Raw genomic sequence first — 20,021 nt, forward strand, 5'->3', positions numbered from 1 at the left:
TTTTTGCGTGCAATTTTCTTCTGTTACAATAACAGTCAGCATAAAAAAAAAGAAATCTACACCTCCAGAATATTAACATTGGTACTACTTCCAGGGTGTCCTCTTGCCTCTTGTAAGTGCTTTAGGGAAGCTGTGCATTAGCACTGCAGGTTAATGGTGCGAAGACTATGCTATCGTTTTGCATTTTTTGTCAGTTCCTGTGCTGCTTGTTGGCCCATTTCATTTTCCACAGGGCGTCATTTTGACAGGGCTCTCTCACTGTTCATTTCATGATGTTGTTGGAAAACAAGCTTGCCTGGGGAATTATATGGAAATAAACGTACCTACTGTCCAACTCGCGGATATAACCTGACAAGACAAACAAGGTGTAAGAAATGTGAGAAACGAAATTTCATTCAATCTCGTTTTATCTTATTTGTGGTTGCCAAAGTTCTGGATGTCGTTGTTGTAGTTTTTTGTAGGCGGGTAAGTAATTGTAAACTACATATCCCAGGATGCACGAGAAAGTGGTGACGTCAGCGGAAACGCACCGTCGAGAGGAAAAAAAAGAATTGAGAGTTGGATACTTTTGGCGTAGTGGGTCATTTAGTCGGACGGGTCGGACAAGACATACGATTTAATACGGTTTGTGTGACAGTGACTGTTTCATTACAGTTCGTGTAAAACCGTGGTTTTAATCGGACACCCTTTCATTTTTCTCCCCGGAGGGACGATTTTTACCGTTCATTCTCTGGAGCAGAGGACGCCGGCTCCGGCAGCCGCAAACGGACCGCCCTCGCTCGTACGCACCACTTTGCGTCTCACAAGTTGTATTTTAAGCAGTCGAAGCCCTCAAGACACAAAGCGGGTCGCACCTAACCGGTCGCACGGTTGATTTTCGCGTGGAAGACTCGGAAGGAAAAACACAAATGCTGCTTCGTAAAGTGAGCCAGTCCCCCGCACTGTGCGGCGCCATTCTCCGGACTCCGCCGGTGCTGGCCGGGTAAGTCAAGAGATCCGTCTGGACCGACTCACTGTTAGTTGCCTTTAACCAGCGCGGGATGAACCCCCCCCCCCCATTGGTTTACACGTCAGGACCTGCCGTTTGTTTTCAATGCAGGGCTCGACGTCAAGCTGGGGCTGTGGTTGCTGTCCAGAGTAATGCTCGTCCGTACGCAAGCCAGGCTGCAGAGGTAGACGTGCAATCTTGCAAATTATCTTTCATATTTACACTTTATACAAACACAAGCAGGTTTTGTTATGTCTGTTGTTTATTGTCCTTGTTATGGAAAATTGCCCGCGATGACAGCACCCCTCCCCTCCCCTCCAACCCGGGCGGAAACTGGGGGAAAGTTCAGTGGTCACGTGACAAACCTCTTTCATAAGGTGCCGTTCTCTTGTTGTGAAGAAATGCCTCATGGAAGATGGCTTTCCTGCTTACTGAACAGTGTTATAACCTGCTTAAGCTATATAATGACAAACGAGGCATGCAGCGAATAGCCCCTCGTGCGATAAGTAATGACGAGGACCGCATAATGATCGCTGGGATGCAACGATGCGCTCAAAAACGCGCCAAAAAAGCTTGCTTACACCAATCCAAGCGATGAACCATTTTCCAGTACTAAGTGGAAAATGTATTTATGGATGCATTGCTGATTATGCTAAATGTGTCACATCTGTATATCATGAGAGATAGAGAGGATACAGCTAATAACCTTGTTTCTTTCCCTTAGATCTAAATAGCAATATGAAGCAGGAAAATGTCATAGCTGCCATCTTTCATCTTCATCTTTTGTATCTACAGCAATCAGTGCTATGGAATAAACTCAGTCAATAACTTTCTAATGTTAATAGATTCAACTACTAAGTGTTTGAAAACTCAGGTGCAGTGGAAATATAGCCGTACTCATTGAGTTGCCTACTATACTGCTGTTGTGTGGCTCCACTGGGTCACTGTGTCCTTGGCATCACCTCTCACCCATTTAAGGCCTCTAGATCATGTCCCTTTTTTGGCAGCACACAAAGCTGGAACAGTACACTGGGGGAAATCGTTCAAACTGCCAGGCATGGGAATTTTAGCTCATAATACTGACATGTGACCACTGAATGTACTACAACAGTCAATCTTGTCTGTACCAATATCATTTTACCTTTGTTTTGTAGCTGTGCCATTGTTTTGGATGTATTGTTATTACAGGTATACTTTATTTTCATTCTGTTCCTGTCTGTTAGGATCCATTATTTCAAAACAGTATTGTTTGATGTCTCCCCTACCCTCTGCTTCTGTCCCTCTCTTTCTATCTATCGCACCTGTCCTTTAGGCGGTGCTGGAGAAGGCAGCAGTTGGTAGTGATGCATCCACCTCCAAGGTGGAGAAGAAGACAAACACTCAAGTATGTTGATTTTACTCTCCAACTCCCATGTTTATTCACAATTTATTCAGTCCAACCTTATAATCAAATCATAACAATAGGGAAGTGTATTAGTAAGCAATACATTAATATGAAAATATATTATTGATTCAGATTGTTGAGAAGGAAATAGTACTAGACCCTAATGAAATCTTGTCAATTTCCAACCTTTGTATTTGGTGGCCTCACCCATTCAAACTGGCAACTGAACCATAAATAAGTCACAATTATAATTGGTCAGGGCAAAATACATTGTTTTAGCAAGCTTGATGAATATAGAATATCAAGGTTATAATGCATCAATGGGTTTTAATAATGCTCCCTGTTGACATAACTTGGGCAACATGGCACAACCAATGCTAAGGCTGACTTTTGTTTCCCCCTACAGGAGTCCAAATCATTTGCCGTTAACATGTTCAAAGGGCAGATCACTACTACCCAGGTCTTCCCCTTCCCCTCAGGTGAACCAACTTTGTTTTACTATTTTCTGGGTATAAATACAGAGTATAATTACTATTTACAGCATGTAATTGTAAATATGCCACATGATGATAGAAGGCTGTAGTGTAATGACCTCTGTCTCCTAATACAGTGCTGAATGAGGAGCAGGACCAGTTCCTTAGAGAACTCGTGGGGCCAGTAGGCAAATTCTTTGATGTAAGTGCTAACGATAATCTTCGAGCCTGCATATAGTGCTGTAGTTTGTGAATAAGTCCACCATGTTTGCCTGTAGTAAAACCGCCCATTCCTTTCTTGACACTATTTTTTGACGCCCCTTGCCTGTCTCTTTTTTTCCTCTCTCTGCTGTCCCTGTGCAGGAGGTAAACGACCCCGCAAAGAATGATGCCTTGGAGAAGGTGGAGGATCACACCATGGAAGGGTTGAAGGAGATGGGGGCCTTTGGCCTGCAGGTGCCGGCTGACCTCGGGGGTCTCGGCCTCACCAATACACAGGTACACATCTGATTCCTTCTAAGTGATGACCCAGAAATATGTCTCTCCTAACACTAAAAATCTAACCTCTGGGTCTGCTGGGTGATTGTAACTGATCCCCGATCATTGTTTAGTGACACAGATGGACATGTGGTCTGTACAAAATAAGAGAGAACAAAATTCACATGATTTTCTACAGCAGACGCTGGGAAGTTTCTTTCCAGTCTTTGACAATCTTGATCCTTGTTGTGGTGTAAGGCATAGATACAGGATGAAGGATATTTACTCTAAAACAAACAATTATGCAAACTATTCACACACAGGCACACACACACACCTAGGAGCAACCCACTTGGACCATGAGAGCAGCTGGGCAGCTGGAGGGGCTTTTAAGGGATACTTAAACAAAACTAGTTTTACTGCACTCCTCTGTTTCTGGAGAGGAAAGAACTCTTTTTGATTTGCTTCCCCACTGTTAATTTCTCAACCTCCAGGGTGAGATTTCAAAGCAGCACCCTACAAGTGACAACCTCAGCTTTTCAAACAGGGATCTTAATATGTACATGCACCCAACAGTGACATTTATCAAACACAATTCTTTATCGCAGTACGCCAGGCTGGTTGAGATCGTCGGCATGCACGATTTGGGCGTTGGCATCACACTCGGTGCTCACCAATCCATCGGCTTCAAGGGCATTTTGCTGTTTGGGAACCCTGCCCAGAAGGAGAAGTACCTGCCCAAGCTTGCCACAGGTAAAACACACATTTTAACTGGCTGCCATTAACCCCCTTTTTTGTGTTTATGTTTCGCTAAGTGATATTGCACGTTCGAGCAACTTGACTTATTGAGGTGTTCAAACGATTGAAACTCGAAAAGACATAAAACAACGTTTTAAATTTGCAAGGACATCTGTTGAAGAGTATTTAGCATCCAAAGAGTATGTACACATCTAAAAATGTCTAAGTTGGTAAGAGTTTAAAGGAATTAAGAAATAACTTTAATGCTTAAACCATTGGTTTGTTTTGTTTGTTTTTTTGTTTTTTTTGTGTGTGTGTATGCGTGTGTCTTTGAAAATTGGGTGTCTGTGTGTTTCTGTGTCCAGGGGAGAATATTGCGGCGTTCTGTCTCACTGAGCCAGCCAGTGGCTCGGATGCTGCCTCTATCAAGACCATAGCTGTGCAGTCCCCCTGCGGACAGTACTTCACTCTCAATGGAGGCAAGATCTGGATCAGGTGACTTCACATACTGTCTTTTTCTTTCTCTCTAACCATGTATTATCACCTGGTTTTGTCCTGTAGTCTGTATTGGTTGTTTCTCTCTGTCTTCCGGTATGTTTGTGTTCCTTTAATCACAAGGGGGCAGTACTGCCCCACTCACCCAGGAGTGCAACCCGACAGCCATTTCCACGAGGGTCCTTTTATTTGTCACCAAAACTAACTTCCCACCACTTGTTTTGGCAGCAATGGAGGCCTTGCTGAGATCTTCACAGTGTTTGCCAAAACCCCAATGAAGGATGCCAAGACGGGTGAGATGAAAGACAAGATCACTGCCTTCGTCGTGGAGAGGAGCTTCGGTGGAGTCACGCAGTGAGTGGACTGCAGTGTGAAACTACTCGCTGTTCCATCACAAAATGTGTTGAGACAGGCCCAGAATTTCTAAATGACTCCCGTTATGTCATGCTCCGTGTTAAAGTGATGAATCCCCTGAAAGGCTTGAGAGTGTCTTACCTCACTCTCATTTAAAATCCTCTATTGATTTCTCTTCTTCTCTCATTCCATTCTCCATCCACCTGCCCCCACGCACTGAACTTGTGCCACCTCTCTCTTTCAATTTATTCTTTTCTCCATCCTTCCGTCTCCTCTCAACCAGCGGCCCTCCAGAGAAGAAGATGGGCATCAAGGCGTCCAACACGGCCGAGGTGTACTTTGAGAATGTGCGCGTGCCCGCCGACTGCGTGCTGGGCGAGGTGGGCGGCGGCTTCAAGGTGGCCATGAACATCCTGAACAACGGACGTTTTGGCATGGCCGCTGCCCTGTCTGGCACTATGAAGGGAGTTCTCACCAAAGCGGTGAGCAGCTTTTCACTGCTAGTCTGATTAATAAGGACAGAAAACTAAAGAATGTGTGTGGGGGGGGGGGGTAATATGTGGTGAAGGGAGAGCTTATTAATTTCAGGACACCCATCCAACCTGTTTTTCTGGACTAATACTCAAGTGGTACAAGAATATTTGGCTTGTTGTACACTACCGTTCAAAAGTTTGGGATCACCCAAACAATTTTGTGTTTTCCATGAAAAGTCACACTTATTCACCACCATATGTTGTGAAATGAATAGAAAATAGAGTCAAGACATTGACAAGGTTAGAAATAATGATTTGTATTTGAAATAAGATTTTTTTTACATCAAACTTTGCTTTCGTCAAAGAATCCTCCATTTGCAGCAATTACAGCATTGCAGACCTTTGGCATTCTAGCTGTTAATTTGTTGAGGTAATCTGGAGAAATTGCACCCCACGCTTCCAGAAGCAGCTCCCACAAGTTGGATTGGTTGGATGGGCACTTCTTTGAGCAGATTGAGTTTCTGGAGCATCACATTTGTGGGGTCAATTAAACGCTCAAAATGGCCAGAAAAAGAGAACTTTCATCTGAAACTCGACAGTCTATTCTTGTTCTTAGAAATGAAGGCTATTCCATGCGAGAAATTGCTAAGAAATTGAAGATTTCCTACACCGGTGTGTACTACTCCCTTCAGAGGACAGCACAAACAGGCTCTAACCAGAGTAGAAAAAGAAGTGGGAGGCCGCGTTGCACAACTGAGCAAGAAGATAAGTACATTAGAGTCTCTAGTTTGAGAAACAGACGCCTCACAGGTCCCCAACTGGCATCTTCATTAAATAGTACCTGTTAGAGCCTGTTTGTGCTGTCCTCTGAAGGGAGTAGTACACACCGGTGTAGGAAATCTTCAATTTCTTAGCAATTTCTCGCATGGAATAGCCTTCATTTCTAAGAACAAGAATAGACTGTCGAGTTTCAGATGAAAGTTCTCTTTTTCTGGCCATTTTGAGCGTTTAATTGACCCCACAAATGTGATGCTCCAGAAACTCAATCTGCTCAAAGAAGTGCCCATCCAACCAATCCAACTTGTGGGAGCTGCTTCTGGAAGCGTGGGGTGCAATTTCTCCAGATTACCTCAACAAATTAACAGCTAGAATGCCAAAGGTCTGCAATGCTGTAATTGCTGCAAATGGAGGATTCTTTGACGAAAGCAAAGTTTGATGTAAAAAAAATCTTATTTCAAATACAAATCATTATTTCTAACCTTGTCAATGTCTTGACTCTATTTTCTATTCATTTCACAACATATGGTGGTGAATAAGTGTGACTTTTCATGGAAAACACGAAATTGTTTGGGTGATCCCAAACTTTTGAACGGTAGTGTAAATCAATGTTTTACAACTTGTGAAAAATGGGCATAGGTTTAACTCTGAGCCTAACTTAGACTCTTTGACTTCTAATGTGTGTTTCCTCCCTTATTTGTCTCGCTTAACAACCCAACCTCTTTTTTTTCTTTCAGTTTTATGTCTTTCTCTGTTTCCTTTGTTGTGGGTCTGTGGGAAATTCCCCATCATGCATCACACTGTCATCTATTTTCACAGAGCAATGTCTTGCAAGTTTTTCAGCGTTATACACTTGAATGTTTGTTGATGCTGTCATTTTTTTTCAGGATAACTTTGGGTGCCCTTCTCGCTAAACATTTGAGCCACTACTTCCCTATGTGCATGCTCCACTAGAGTCCCGTATGTTAGCCTTTTCTTAAAAGAAATCAAAAAGGAGTGTTGTCTTGAAGAACACTACATTCAAACTCTGGTTTTAATCATGTGAATGCTGACATCACAATTTAGCAAGTGGGGTTTTTCATCGGTTAATGTAGGCTGGGATAGACCTAATTTAATAATAAGACCAAGCAAGATGGAGAGTTTCTCTTTGTTTGATGTGGGTTGGTTCCTGTTCCACATATCGACATAATCAGAAAACTACCGTTGCAAACTGAGTGTTCTTCTTGGCACGCCTGAGATACTGAGGTGGTGTTTTTGCTGCTAGCCAAATTGGTAACGTGGTCTCCGCTCCGACCGCATCACTGTCTCTGCTCACTGTTGTAATTCGGCTCAATTCGGCGTCGTGTTCCAGCAGACTGTCAAAACTTCCTCTCTCAGCTGATGCAGCAGCAGCTGCAACGTGTCACAGTTGTGATCTTTGTAGGATAAATCTTAATTCGTGTGGCACTTTCGAACGTACGACACCAAAGCACTTTCACCCACGAGTAAACAAATCCAAATAAAGAAATTCTACAGTAAAATGAGGAGAAAATGACAGAAACACGTGACAGCAATGTCAAAGACGGCTATTACAAGAGCATTACATTAAAAGGTCATAGTTAAAAGTGACACTCATATACAGCTTGAGCTCCACATGCCGTTCCTTTCAGAGTCGACAAGGATCTTGAACTTGGTGGCTTGATGTTTTGTTGCAATGCTGCACAGGAAAGATCAGTTAAGTGTCGTATTTTTTTGTTTGTTTTCTGAGGTTTTTTGTTTTCCTTCCTCCTTTAGAAGCCTTCGCTGTGTGTCATGTTTACATTTCATTTGCGCCATGGTGTTTCTCGTTGTACTGGTCTTCAGAATGCAGTTTGTTAGTTTGTTGATGGTATAGGCTCCAGCATCCCTGTGGCCCTGAGCAGGATAAGCGGTTTGGATAATGGGTGGATGGTTTGTTAGTAACCCAAAGAGGTGTGTGAGAGAGTGGGTTCCGGTGCTCCTGGACTTACTCCCTGTCCACCTGGTCTCTTGTACACACAGTATGTCTACCTTCCTTCTCTCCATCATATCAGCCAGCGCTCTCCCTTTACCTGGCCTAGTGCCAACATTCAAGGTTCGGACTCACTGCCACATTCCTACCCTTCCTCCTCTCTGTCTACCTCTGGACATGCCTTCCTCCTCTCCCTTGCCCGACAGTAGCATAGTTTCCGTTGATGCAAGGAGTAGAGGTGACAAAGGTGGATGAGTTTAAATACTTGGGGGTCAGCTGTTCAAAGTAACGGGGAGTGCGGAAGAGAGGTAAAGAAGAGAGTGCAGGCAGGGCGGAGTGGGTGGAGAAGAGTGTCAGGAGTGACTGCAAGATGGTGACTGGGGAGAATGTAGCCAGGTAGTATCGGATGGTGTTCTGTCAGGTGACTTTGGATCAAGAAGAGGAAGAGACTGAAGGCAGAGCCAAGGATCAAATGGTTGAAGTTGGTGGAGAACCGTGTCAGGAGTGATTTGCGACAGAAGGGTACCAGCAAGAGTTAAAGGGGACGTTTACAAGATGGTTCTGAGACCAGCTGTTATATGGTTGGGAGACAGTGGCACTGATGAAAAGACAGGAGGAGGAGCTGGAGGTGGCAGAGTTGAAGATGCTAAGATTTTCACTGGGAGTGACGAAGAAGGACAGGATTAGGAATGAGTATATTAGAGGGACCACTCAGGTTGGACGGGTTGAAGACAAAGCAAGAGAGGCAAGATTGAGATGGCTTGGACATGTGTGGAGGAGAGATGCTGGGTATTTTGGGAGAAGGATGCTGAAAATGGAGCTGCCAGGGAAGAGGAAAAGAGGAATGCCAAAGAAGAGCTTTATGAATGTGGTGAGGGAAGACATGCAGGTGGCTGGTGTGACAGGAAGATGCAGAGGACAAGAAGAGATGGAAATGGATGATCTGCTGTGGCGACCCTTAACAGTAGCAGCCGAAAGTAGTAGTAGTAGTATTTTGTAAGTTACCCAAAGGAGGCAAAATGTTGCAGAAGAAAACTGAAGTGTTGTTGATCGACTTTAATGTTTCTGACCTTGCCATATCTCTTGTCATTCATGCAGGTGGACCACGCAGCCAACAGGACCCAGTTTGGAAACAAGATCCACAATTATGGAGCCATTCAGGAGAAGATGGCCCGCATGGCCATGTTGCACTATGTCACTGAGGTCAGATAGCTGCGTATTCAACATTCTCCTCTGTAAAAATCCTCTTTGCAACTTCCCGCTATGTTCATAGATACAGTTAAAGTGGTACTAAACTTACGTAAGGTCAAATGCTAAGGTCTGTTGTGTGGTTGCATTCCTCTTCCTTGTGGTTGTGTCTTAAGGTTGGTTGGTCTTATTCCCTTGAGTCTGAATAAAAAGGTGGATGTTGGCCTTTGTGTGTCTGTGTGCAGTCGATGGCCTACATGATCAGCGGCAACATGGACAGCGGAGCATCCGAGTTTCAGATTGAAGCCGCCATCAGTAAGATCTTCGCCTCCGTGAGTACCTATTCCGACTAAATGTGGTTTCAGCAAAGCAGTTTCATTGGTTGGGGATGTTTCAACTGTAGCAATATTATTGATTTGTACATCCTTTAAAAAAACACAGTGATTGTTCTACCAGTCAACTAAATAAAAACATGCCTATAAAATAACAAGAACACAACACAAGGTGAAAGGGACATGAATAGACTGTTAAACCAGTAGAGTTAAAATACTTCAGGGAATACACTTGTTGTTTAAGGATGCATTAAAAAGCCAAAATACCCTTCCTGAATTGTGCTTCTTTAAGTAGTGGTTGTTTAGTGTTGCCATGAAACTGTTGTCTCTCACACCTATTTCGTTGTTATACACACATAATCACAGTCACCAACTATATAATGCTCCATTCTTTTGGAGGATTTGAATCCTCTGTTTATGGGCCAATAGACAAGAGATTGGCGCTTTTTCATGGTTATTTATTATGTAAAATAACGTGTTTTGTGTAGAAAGCACACCGACCATCATGTGAGAGAATCAACTTGAACATGGATCACATTTGGGTGGATGCAGAGTACTAACTTTGTGTGTGTGTGTGTATGTGTGTGACAGGAGGCAGCATGGACTGTGACCGACGAGTGTATTCAGGTCATGGGTGGAATGGGCTTCATGAAGGTGAGTGCTTAACCCCGCGTACATTTAAAGTATAGGGGCGTCTGGATGGCATGGCAGTCTATTCCGTTGCCTACCAACATGGGGATCGCTGGTTCAAATCCACATGTTACCTGCGACTTGGTCGGGCGTCCCTACAGACAATTGGCCGTGTCTGCGGGTGGGAAGCCGGATGTGGGTATGTGTCCTGGTCGCTGCACTAGCGCCTCCTCTGGTTGTTTGGGATGCCCAATTGGGGGGGGGGGAGAGACTGGGAGGAATAGCGTGATCCTCCCATGCGCTATGTCCCCCTGGGGAAACTCCTCACTGTCAGGTGAAAAGAAGTGGCTGGCGACTCCACATGTATCGGAGGAGGCATGTGGTAGTCTGCAGCCCTCCCTGGATCGGCAGTGGGGGTGGAGCAGCGACCAGGACGGCTCGGAAGAGTGGGGTAATTTGCCGGATACAATTGGGGAGAAAAAAGGGAGGGGGATCCAAAGTATCAAGGTGCAGCTAACAATTTGGCAATGCCACCATTCTCTTGACTTCAGTTTTCATTGATTTGCATGTTTCCCAGACTGACATTGACCGAGCAGGCGTCCCTAGAAGAGAAATTTAGCATGGCTGACATCATGATGGGATCACAAAAGCAGAAAATGAATTTGCTTTTATGAAAAAAACATGCAATGAACAACTTAGATGAGTTTATTGCACGGTGGGGTTTCACTACAGCCATTTGCTCAGTCAGTGGGGGGCAATTGGTGTTTAATTCTGTTTGCATACATTTTTTTGAACCCTTTGGGAGTATGTGACTTGAACCACTCTTTAAAGTTTTAATCATCTTTTACTATTAGTCATTCAAGTATTATTCATGTTCTGTGATTTACTTTCTCTGTGCATTCATTTTCCCCCCAGTTGTTTTTGCTTGGGAAAATCTGTCTGTCTGTCTGTCTGTCTGTCTGTCTGTCTGTTTGTCTGTCTGCAGGGGTTAGCGCGGTCGCCTCACAGCAAGAAGGTCCTGGGTTCGAGCCCCGGGGTACTCCAACCTTGGGGGTCATCCTGGGTCGTCCTCTGTGTGGAGTTTGCATGTTCTCCCCATGTCTGCGTGGGTTTCCTCTGGGGGCTGTGGTTTCCTCCCGCAGTCCAAAGACATGTAGGTCAGGTGACTCGGCCGTACTAAATAGTCTGTAGGTATGAATGTGTGTGTATGTCTCGGCCCTGTGTGACGGCCTGGCGGCCTGTCCAGGGTGTCTCCCCGCCTGCCGCCCAGTGACTGCTGGGATAGGCTTCAGCGTCCTGCGACCCTGAGAGCAGGATAAGCAGTTCGGATAACGGATGTATGAAAAGAAATTCGTTGTTTTGAGTTTAAGTCATGTGACAGGATATATAACCTGCTGGAAAATTTGTCTCACTTGGGCAAACTCCTGTTATGAAACTATGCAAAACCAACAATGCCTTGATCCGTCCTCTCTGAACTGAGAATCATCGCTGATTTCAGCAAATACCTTTACATGTTCTTTTTTCTTGATATGCTGTACTCTACTTTTCTAGAACTTGTATGTCGAATATCGGACAAGTGAAAATAAGAAGTCGAGTCTATTCTGCTGCTCTATTTATTGAGAAGATAGCATGTCGTATTCCGAGAAACGGCACACTTTTAGTCTGCTGGTGTGGTATGTTGATAAGCCACATAGCACCTGTGTACAAAACACACACGCACATATACAAACCCTAAAGCCCCATGTAGTAGGTTTAAAGTGACGCAATACGACGGTTATAAGCTTTGTGTTAGACAGCCTACCTGAAAATATGTGGGTGAAGTTTGATTAAACGGCGATGCTGAAAATACACTCGATAATGAAGATCGCTCCCTGCAAAGATCTGCCATGTTCCACTGCAATAATAGTTGCAGATACAGCAGAAAGTAAGCCAGGGGGTAGAGCGTCATTCTCTGACACTGCAATGGTTTCCTTTAACTGAGCGATGCAAGAAGGAAACGGCGATGGTCACCTCAGTTTAAGTTAAGTCTAACATGTGTCGGCACAGAAGCAAAGCATTGACTCAAATAACACAAACATGAAGTGCCAGGGCGTCCGGGTAGCGCGGTGGTCTATTCTGTTGCCTACCAATACAGGGATCGCCGGTTCGAATCCCCGTGTTACCTCTGGCTTGGTTGGGCGTCTCTACAGACAGGCCGTGTCTGCGGGTGGGAAGCCGGATGTGGGTATGTGTCCTGGTCGGCGCACTAACGCCTCCTCTGGTCAGTCGGAGCACGTGTTCGGGGGGGGGGGGGGGGTAGCGTGATTCTCTCACGTGCTACGTTCCCATTGCGAAACTCCTCACTGTCAGGTGAAAAGCGGCTGGCGACTCCAAATGTATAGTGTATGTCCACGTGACGTCACTGTTTTCAATACGAGGCCGCGGCCATGTTGGAGGACTTGTGTAATTGAAAACGGCGAGTGACGATGTAAACGCGAAACTAATGCTATCGGCATATGCAGATAAACGCGAAGGAGATGTGAAAAGTTGCTACCAAGAGAAGATAAAAAAGATTGGAATGGATCCACTGCTCAGAAGTTCAGTCCAGAATGTCTACCACCAATTGAATCTTGTGACATTCTTTCACATCTTGTTTTGGACACAAGCTTTTTACACAAAGAAATTAGTTCGAAGCATTTCGAAGCCTTCAAGCCTACAATCACATGGTTTCTGGATTTATTAATGGCATTCTTGGTTGTATTATAAACAAGACATATGTTCTGGTTGCGAAAGTTGGGCATTCTCAACGGATGAACGATCCACTTGTCCAGCTGTGGATTACAACAACTGAAGATGGTGTCGTTCTTTCTGCCCACTGTACTGGTTGTATGGCCACACTGGGTGAATGTTGCTTGCACATAGCAAGTGTTTTGTTTTATGTAGAAGTGTGGATACGACTTAAAGCTACAGTTGGTAACTTTTTTTGTGTTTTATTTGGTAAAAAGGCCATAGTACCCTTTCAGCTATCGGTAATACAAGTGGTCTGAGAATAAATCGGGATCTTGGTGTTATCCCCTGCCTCTGTATTCAGGAATCTGAAAATGCTACCGCTCCCGTAAGCTTTGACCAATCAGGGCCTCTGTCTGGCCTCGCCGCCCTGATAGGTTGAGGGGCTGTCCCTACTTCTTGTCAGTCATGTTGCTGTCTGAGTTTCCTGAGCATTCATGAGAAAGCCATAACAATGGCGGACAACGAAGCTCAGGCAGCGTTGGAATCGACTCCTAGTAAATTTCCAATTCCTCCATTGCCAACAACTGCAACAATATTCAAGCAAAAAACCAAAAAAAAGTACAAATCTCTCTCTTGTTCTTTTCTCCAAAGTTACCAACTGCAGCTTTAATGGCAAATTGTCATGCACTCAAGTGAAACGCACATGGCTTTTGCCTTCATGTGTCAGGCACGTTGGTGATGCAGCGGTAAATGCCATCCATCCATCCATTATCCAAACCGCTTATCCTGCTGTCAGGGTGGCGGGGATGATGGAGCCTATCCCAGCATTCCTTTTAAAATTGCGAAAAAATTGAAGGAAGATATGGAGCACCCATTTAAGGCAATGAGCATCAATGAAGCTGCAACTTTTATCGTTCTGGGTTTCAAATCTGTCATGTCCAGGTTTTAAGCTCAGTACCCGGTCAGGAGTCCACCTGTCCCATGGCTGTGCCACTGCTCCACTCAAAAAGTGCTCACTGCAAACATGGTCATTTTTCAAAACCTTTTCAGGTAGGCCATCTCGACTGATAGCAGCCTGCCGTAGCCTACCTCGCTCAGTTGACAGCTCCTCGGCTCGTTCTCCTTGGTGTGTAATGATGTTTGGAACACGACAAAACGACAAGTGTTTACATTTATCGCTATTATTACCACATTTATAAATGAAACGAATTGAAGGCATGTCTGATTACGACGACGACACTTTTGCTGCGAAAGTGCAATTCGCCCGCAGCGTTCTTATCCTCCAACATGGCCGACAATACATCTTTGGTGACTTTTGGTCATGTGTTCGAACACTATTGGAGGAAGCATATGATCGTCTGCAGCCCTCCCCGGATCGGCAGAGAGGGTGGCGCAGAGATCAGGACGGCTCAGAGCAGGGTGATTGGCCAGGTACAACTGGGGGGAAAGGGGGGGGGGCAAAAAAACAGGAAGTGCCCACTGACACGAGTCAGACATGACTGAGTGCTGTTTTTAGCGCTGCTCTACCCAGAGAAAACACGTCTTGTGTGAGTGTCAGTGCTGGGAAACAGGACAGGGTTGTGAGCGGTCACGGTGTGTCAAGTAGTTGACAGGAGAGGGGATCCAGCCAGAGCGGGTATTTTATATTGAAATGAATGGAAGCGTCTTTGACGAGCATCAACCCGCACCTTTACACCAGTGTTGACAAAGCACTCGGACATTAATTGTGCACTTAGTCATGGCACGCGGCGGTAGCTGGCATTTTCCTTCTTTTGGTTTGCTTTCTAATGATTTTAATGGCCAGATAGGGCTTATGAGTGGATAACACTACAGATCTGTCCACCTCGCGAGGCCACTGGTTGAGTTCATCACACCGAAATGGCAAACTATGAATTGCCCTTAACTCTGTGAACTCTTCACTTCTGGTCTCTGGAGCTGCAAACTTTTTCTGTGCATTGCTAAATATAGCCTCGCTTCCTTTTAACAGACACTGTTGTGTATGTGCCAGACAGGTTTTCCACCAGGCTGTCTCATCACCACTTCTCTTTTACACAATGCCACATGAGATAAAAAGCGATTTGTCTTGTGTGATACAGTGAGAGACGCATCCCCCCCACAGTCATCCTAATGTTTGCTGGTCACTAGCAGGCTGTCTCATCAAGCCATTCTCAAACCTGTGAAACCCCAACTGCAGATGATAACGTGGACTCCAAAATCATTTTACCAACTGCGTTTTCTTAGTCTAGAGAGCTCCAGTGAGCGGACAAGGATCCGTTTTTGTTATGTCTCAGTGAAGAGCCTCCTTGCTGATTTATCTAGTGATTATCACAGGATTGTTGTGGTTGGATGGGAAGAACAGGCCCAGCGCTCTCATTGGATGGTTTAAAAAAAAATAGAGGTTCGTTATATCTTTATTTTTTCACATCTGCAGGACTCTGGAGTGGAGAGAGTGATGCGGGATCTGAGAATTTTCCGGATCTTCGAGGGCACCAATGACATCCTCAGGCTCTTTGTGGCTCTCAACGGCTTCCAGGTAGCCAAACATCAGACTTGAATTTCTCTGCCTGGCGGTTTCTCAGTGTCATCCGATCCGATATGTGTTGACCTCAGCAACGCACACAGCCGGCCTCGGTTTTGTGAAATTCAGCGATATCTTGCAGAATGTAAATTTGCCAAACTGTGGATAGGAAGTTTTCTCTTCTTTCCTGTTTCAAAGTAAGCCAGGCACTTCTCATGTGTAATATCAGACACAGCTAAACTGATTTTTCTTAGAAAAATTACCGACATGTGTTCTCAGTAATCCCTGTGTAATTTCTGTACGATTGAACTATCACGCACCATCAAATGGTAAGTTTGTGCATGTGTGTATGTGTGTGCGTGTGGGGTTGCTCATTTCTGTCTCCCTCGATCCTGCGCTGCAGAATGCTGGGAACCAGCTGAAAGGCTTGCAGAAGGCCCTGAAGAATCCCCTGGGCAATGCCGGGTTGCTGGCTGGAGAGATCACCAAAAGAGCCAAGAGGTTGCTTCACACACACTTCTTTCTTTGAATTTGTCTCAATTCCTCACTTTCAGTATGTCAGTTCACACTCTCGCTGTCTGTCAGCATATCCCCAATATGTACGAGAAGGGTTTCGCTAGTAAAAATGCTGTTCCTGGTAGCTGCTGAAGAAGAGGCCCTGCTGTAGTGTTTTCTTCCTCAGCCATAGTACAATAACATTTCCTTGTCTTTTTTTATCTTTCTAGAAAGGCAGGTTTGGGCACAGGTCTGACCCTTCAGGGTACCGTTCACCCAGAGCTGGCACAAAGCGGTGAACTGGTATGTTTTGCATACTTGATTCATTTGTGTGTGTGTGTGTGTGATATGTAAGAAATGTCGTCAGCTCAAGGTTTTGAGTGGATTCAAGTGGTAATATATAATTGCTGAGTGTTCCTCAGTGACAGTTACATGATTTAAAGCAAATGGCCACTGGAGACTTGAACATGTGATATTTTGGTCTTAGGAGAGTTTAATTTTAACCAGTCTGACATTACTGATGTGTGGCTATTCTTCGGTTCTTTGGAAAAGGTTGTGGTTGCTTAAGATTGTGTTCTTTTCCTTTGCAGGCGGTCAAAGCCATTGAGCAGTTTGGAGCCGTCATCGAGGAGCTGTTGCTCAAACATGGCAAAAAGATCATTGGTGAGTGCGCGCGTGTGTGTGTGTGTGATTGTCTGTGTATGTTTTTATGAGTGTGCGAGAGAGAAAATCATGTGAATTTGGAGAAGCTGTGATTAAAAAGTCACCCAGTCAGAGGATGGTCTGTGGGGGAATTCAGGCCCGATGTTGAATCTTTTCAGCCGTCTGTCTGTGCTTGCTTTGTTGGTGTCCCAAAGTCCAAAGCATCTTTGTGGTTTCATGCCAGGCTCGTAGGCAGGAGCCTGGCCTAGCAGGGAAGGGTTAAGGTGGTTGGCTCTCGCAGTGTTTCCCATGTGTAGGTATCTTGTCAGGAAGATCACAGTTTGTTTCCTCTTTCGGATATCGCAGTTACAATGGACTAACTACTTTAAGGTTCCGTTGCCTACCAACACGAGGATCGCCGGTTCGAATCCCCATGTTACCTCCGGCTTGGTCGGGCGTCCCTACAGACACAATTGATGGTGTCTGCGGGTGGGAAGCCGGATGTGGGTATGTGCCCTGGTTACCATACTAGTGCTTCCTCTGGTCAGTCGGGGCACCTGTTCAGGGGGGAGGGAGAACCGGGGGTGAATAGCGTGATCCTCCCATGCTCTACGTCCCCCTGGTGAAACTCCTCACTGTCAGGTGAAAAGAAGCGGCTGGCGACTCCACATGTATCGGAAGAGGCATGTGGTAGTCTGCAGCCCTTCCCGGATTGGCAGAGGGGGTGGAGCAGCAACCGGGGCAGCTCGGAAGAGTGGGGTAATTGGCCGGATACAATTGGGTAGAAAAAGGGGGGAAAAGGCCACAAAAAAAACTACTTTAAGGTGAGTTTAAAATCACTTGGGCAATTTTTCATACAGATGGGTCACCCGCCCCCTGCAGACTACCATAAGTACTTCACATATTCGGAAACCACTGCTCACAGGAGGACCTACGAAGCACTACTACTAGGAAGCCCACTAAGCATAACCAGCGGTTTAGGTTTATCGCTAACCACAATGAGTCATTTGTAACCTGCCGTGGTTTGATATGAGGGTGTGAGACAACAGTGTGTCTGTGTACCCGTTACAGATGAACAGTTTGTCCTGAAGAGAGTTGCCGATTGTGCAATTGATCTGTACGCCATGGTGGTCGTCCTGTCCAGGTATACTTTAAACCCACATTCAAACAAGATCTCCTTCACTTATTTAAACATGATTACCCCCTCTGTCCCATTTAGTCTTTGTCTGTGCCCCCCACCCACGTCGCGCTTTCTTTCTCTCTTTAGCCTTTCTCACCTTTTCTGTCTCACTCAAACTTGTGATGTTTTTTTTTTCTTCTCTTAACCCTTTGCAGGGCTTCCCGTTCTCTGAGTCAGGGCCACCCCTCGGCTCAACATGAGAAGATGCTGTGTGAGACTTGGTGTGTGGAGGTAAGACATGCTTCACAAATGAGCGCCACACCACTGAGAAAATCATCTCAGTACTCTCGTCCTTTGAACCAAGGCACGACCTCGGAGTCTCTCTGACTTCCTGAAACCAGCGCCTTTTCTCAGGGGCTTTCTTGAAACACATCAAGCACCTTGAAATCAACGGATTGATCTGCCTCATTTCAATATATTGTGGTTGCTTTTTTTTGTTTTTTAAAATGGGTCCAACTGCGAAACTGGGGGATTTCAAGACAAAATTACCTCCTCTCCTTTACCTCCTCTCCTTGGCTCTACAAGAGAAACGTGTGGGAAACGGGGTGAGTTGGGGTTTCCTTGCTTAAATTTGCACCTAACGTGTGGTGCATGCAAGCATTCGGCCCCCAGCTTATTTAGGTGAAACACACTTCCACCCCAGTGGCGGCGTGTAAAGCCACAGAAGTAGCAGGCAACCGAAAAGTGAGGGGAATTTTCCACTGAGACTTGTCGTGTTTAAGATGGCATCCGATGTGCTCATCTTACCAGTGGCAAGATGGACCAATTGTTTGCATGCCTCTGTGCGAGATGTATGATGATTTAACTCTCATCCACTCAAGACTAAACGAAAGCTGGTAATAAGCACTAAGCTAGTAACTGAAGGTGCAGTTGATGAAACATTTCCAAATATTGACTGAATTTTAGCCACATTTTTATTTCAGTCTATATTTAGGATACATCTGTGCAGCAGGTTCGTGAGGTTGCACCGAGGGGGGGGGGGTTGCACTTTGAATAGCTGTTGCAGCTAGAAAAGCGCTATATAAAATGCAACTTGATTGACTTTTTCCTCTGCAAGATTTCCTCTAAACCCAAGAAAAAAAACAGAACGGAGAGTCAAACCCTACCGGTGTTAGTTTTAACTGATACAAAAAAAAACGTACCATATCACACTTGTCTTGTTTCCTGGATGCTTTTTTTCCCTCCAAACTGACACTTTTTTTTTTGTGAGAGATAGCGAGAATATATTTATCTGCACAAGTGTTGAATAAACATCCTCCAGATGTGCTAAAGTGCTGTTGCATGTTGAGACTATTCAGAATGATAGATAAGATTACTAGATAAGATGAAACTAGAATGCTCCCTGTGAGGAAATTGCACCCCAACGTTTCAAGTCAGACTCAGTGCAATTACTTTCACTGCAAATAAAACAAAACTAAAACTACTGTAAGAAGTACAGAGTATAACTTGCAGCAAAGATATCATTCAGTAAGGATTACATCCTCCAAACTTTGCCCTATTGATTTGTCATCAGCATGTCCTTTCCCTCTGCTCACCCGTCTCCACCCCCACCCCTCCAGGCCCATGACAGGATCATGCAGGACATCAAGACTCTGCGCTCCGGCCAGTCCAAACAGATCTTCAAGAACTTGCGGGCCATCTCTGCAGCTGTCGTGGAGAATGGAGGCGTGGTCACCCCTCACCCCCTGGGTTTCTGAACGAAACAAGCCACGCTTATGTTTCAGGCCGGTTGTCTCCCCCCCCCCCCCCCCCCCGGATCTCTGACCAGACTCCAGGGCCCTTCTGTAAATTAATTCTCCTTTTTGTAACAACTTTGTACCCTCCCCACCGCCACCCCCGCCCTTCCTTTACTTGGTTTGTGACGGAGCGCTGCCACTCCATCACATACTCACGCTCCCGTGTTGTTTGTTTAAGAAAACGGCTGACGAGTTGAATGTCATTCAAACAGGGAAATAAGCACGGTGACTCTGCTGGGAAGTCAGGAAGCGCAGGTGGGGCTGTCAAACACGCCGTCTGTGTCTTGATCTTCGCGCCTGCAGACGATCTGAACAAACTCGAAATTTTCGAGACTGTGCCAAGTGATCAGCGATGTCCGTCTGTGTTTGAATCAGTCCATTTGAGATGATTAAATCAGTGTTCATACTGCTTTGACATAGAAGGCCAGTTAAAGGTGGCTGTGGGGTTGCCTGTTTTTAGGCT

General features: G+C 45.2%; 1 protein-coding gene across 2 annotated transcripts; it reads left to right on the top strand.

The window, feature by feature from the left end:
* Positions 1–549: 549 nt before the first annotated feature.
* Positions 550–19,537, top strand: acadvl (acyl-CoA dehydrogenase very long chain). 2 transcript variants are annotated; one of them, XM_056300128.1, is made up of 20 exons: positions 550–982; positions 1,100–1,172; positions 2,301–2,372; positions 2,779–2,851; positions 2,983–3,047; positions 3,209–3,343; positions 3,931–4,075; positions 4,426–4,555; positions 4,784–4,909; positions 5,193–5,391; positions 9,227–9,331; positions 9,562–9,648; positions 10,240–10,302; positions 15,419–15,520; positions 15,909–16,006; positions 16,231–16,303; positions 16,591–16,663; positions 17,714–17,786; positions 17,978–18,053; positions 19,382–19,537. In XM_056300128.1, exons 1-20 carry the CDS (start codon positions 909–911, stop codon positions 19,517–19,519), a joined length of 1,980 nt encoding a protein of 659 aa, XP_056156103.1. In that variant the 5' UTR covers positions 550–908; the 3' UTR covers positions 19,520–19,537. The 2 variants fall into 2 exon arrangements, 1 of the variants encoding a protein (XP_056156103.1); XR_008812166.1 differs by lacking the exon at positions 17,714–17,786 and having other exon boundaries at positions 19,382–19,518.
* Positions 19,538–20,021: the final 484 nt, after the last annotated feature.

This window comes from Lampris incognitus, chromosome 20, assembly GCF_029633865.1.
Source record: "Lampris incognitus isolate fLamInc1 chromosome 20, fLamInc1.hap2, whole genome shotgun sequence".
Taxonomy (NCBI): Eukaryota; Metazoa; Chordata; class Actinopteri; order Lampriformes; family Lampridae; genus Lampris; species Lampris incognitus.